This window comes from Austrofundulus limnaeus, unplaced genomic scaffold (genome assembly GCF_001266775.1).
Source record: "Austrofundulus limnaeus strain Quisiro unplaced genomic scaffold, Austrofundulus_limnaeus-1.0 Scaffold13, whole genome shotgun sequence".
Classification (NCBI taxonomy): Eukaryota; Metazoa; Chordata; class Actinopteri; order Cyprinodontiformes; family Rivulidae; genus Austrofundulus; species Austrofundulus limnaeus.
This window is the reverse complement of record NW_013952415.1, coordinates 2646250-2646983: the sequence shown is the minus strand read 5'-3', so window position 1 is coordinate 2646983 and position 734 is coordinate 2646250. Positions and strand designations below refer to the sequence as shown.

Here is a 734-nt window from a genome sequence, read left to right as displayed (position 1 = left end):
GATGAAAGGAAAGGCCAAGGAAGGTATTGGGACTTCCAACTCCAACAAAAGGTAAGATACATTACTTTGTTTTGTTTGTTTGTTTGTTTGTTTGTTTGTTTGTTTGTTTGTTTGTACATCACTTCATTGTTTTGTCCTCCCATCAGACCGTTGTGGAAAGGGACTAAAGACTGGGATTCAGACGAGGAGTCTCTGGCCATGTCTTATGAAGAAAAGCACCAGCTGAGCCTCGACATCAACCGCTTACCCAGCCTGAAGCTGGGACGCGTGGTTGAGATCATCAGGACTCGAGAACCCGCCACGTGCGGCACCAACCTGGACGAGATCGTGATCGACTTCGAGGTTCTGAAGCCATCCACTCTGTGGGAGCTTCAGGGCTACGTCAGGTCGTGCCTTTTCAAGAGATTCAAGAAATATCAAAGTAAGTTCAAATACTTGTGTTGTCTCGAGACGTTGGAACGTCTTCATCATATCTTCATCTTCTCCGTCTCTATCCTCCACTTTATCCAGAGAAAAACAGCCAAATCGCCTTTCAATATTCCAGCAGCAGTTCTTCTGATTCCTCCTCCAGTTCCTCCTCTGAGTCCAACACAAAAGAAGAAAAGGACTACTGATAACCTTGTTGTATTTATTCTTGTTCTGTTACCCAAAATAGTTTTATTTTTTTCCTATTTTTCTACTTGTAAATGTTCACTGTATTAARAAATAAACTTTATTGATTTATAATTAACGGA

At 41.7% G+C, this 734-nt stretch overlaps 1 protein-coding gene across 1 annotated transcript in view; it reads left to right on the top strand.

Annotated features, from left to right (window-relative positions):
• Positions 1 to 734, top strand: part of LOC106513571 (bromodomain-containing protein 2) — a gene marked incomplete in the record, with an annotated part of 11206 nt that extends 10472 nt beyond the window's left edge. The window contains 3 exon segments of the mRNA XM_014002469.1: positions 1 to 51; positions 147 to 421; positions 511 to 734. Of these exon segments, the coding sequence (XP_013857923.1) occupies positions 1 to 51; positions 147 to 421; positions 511 to 614 (430 nt within the window).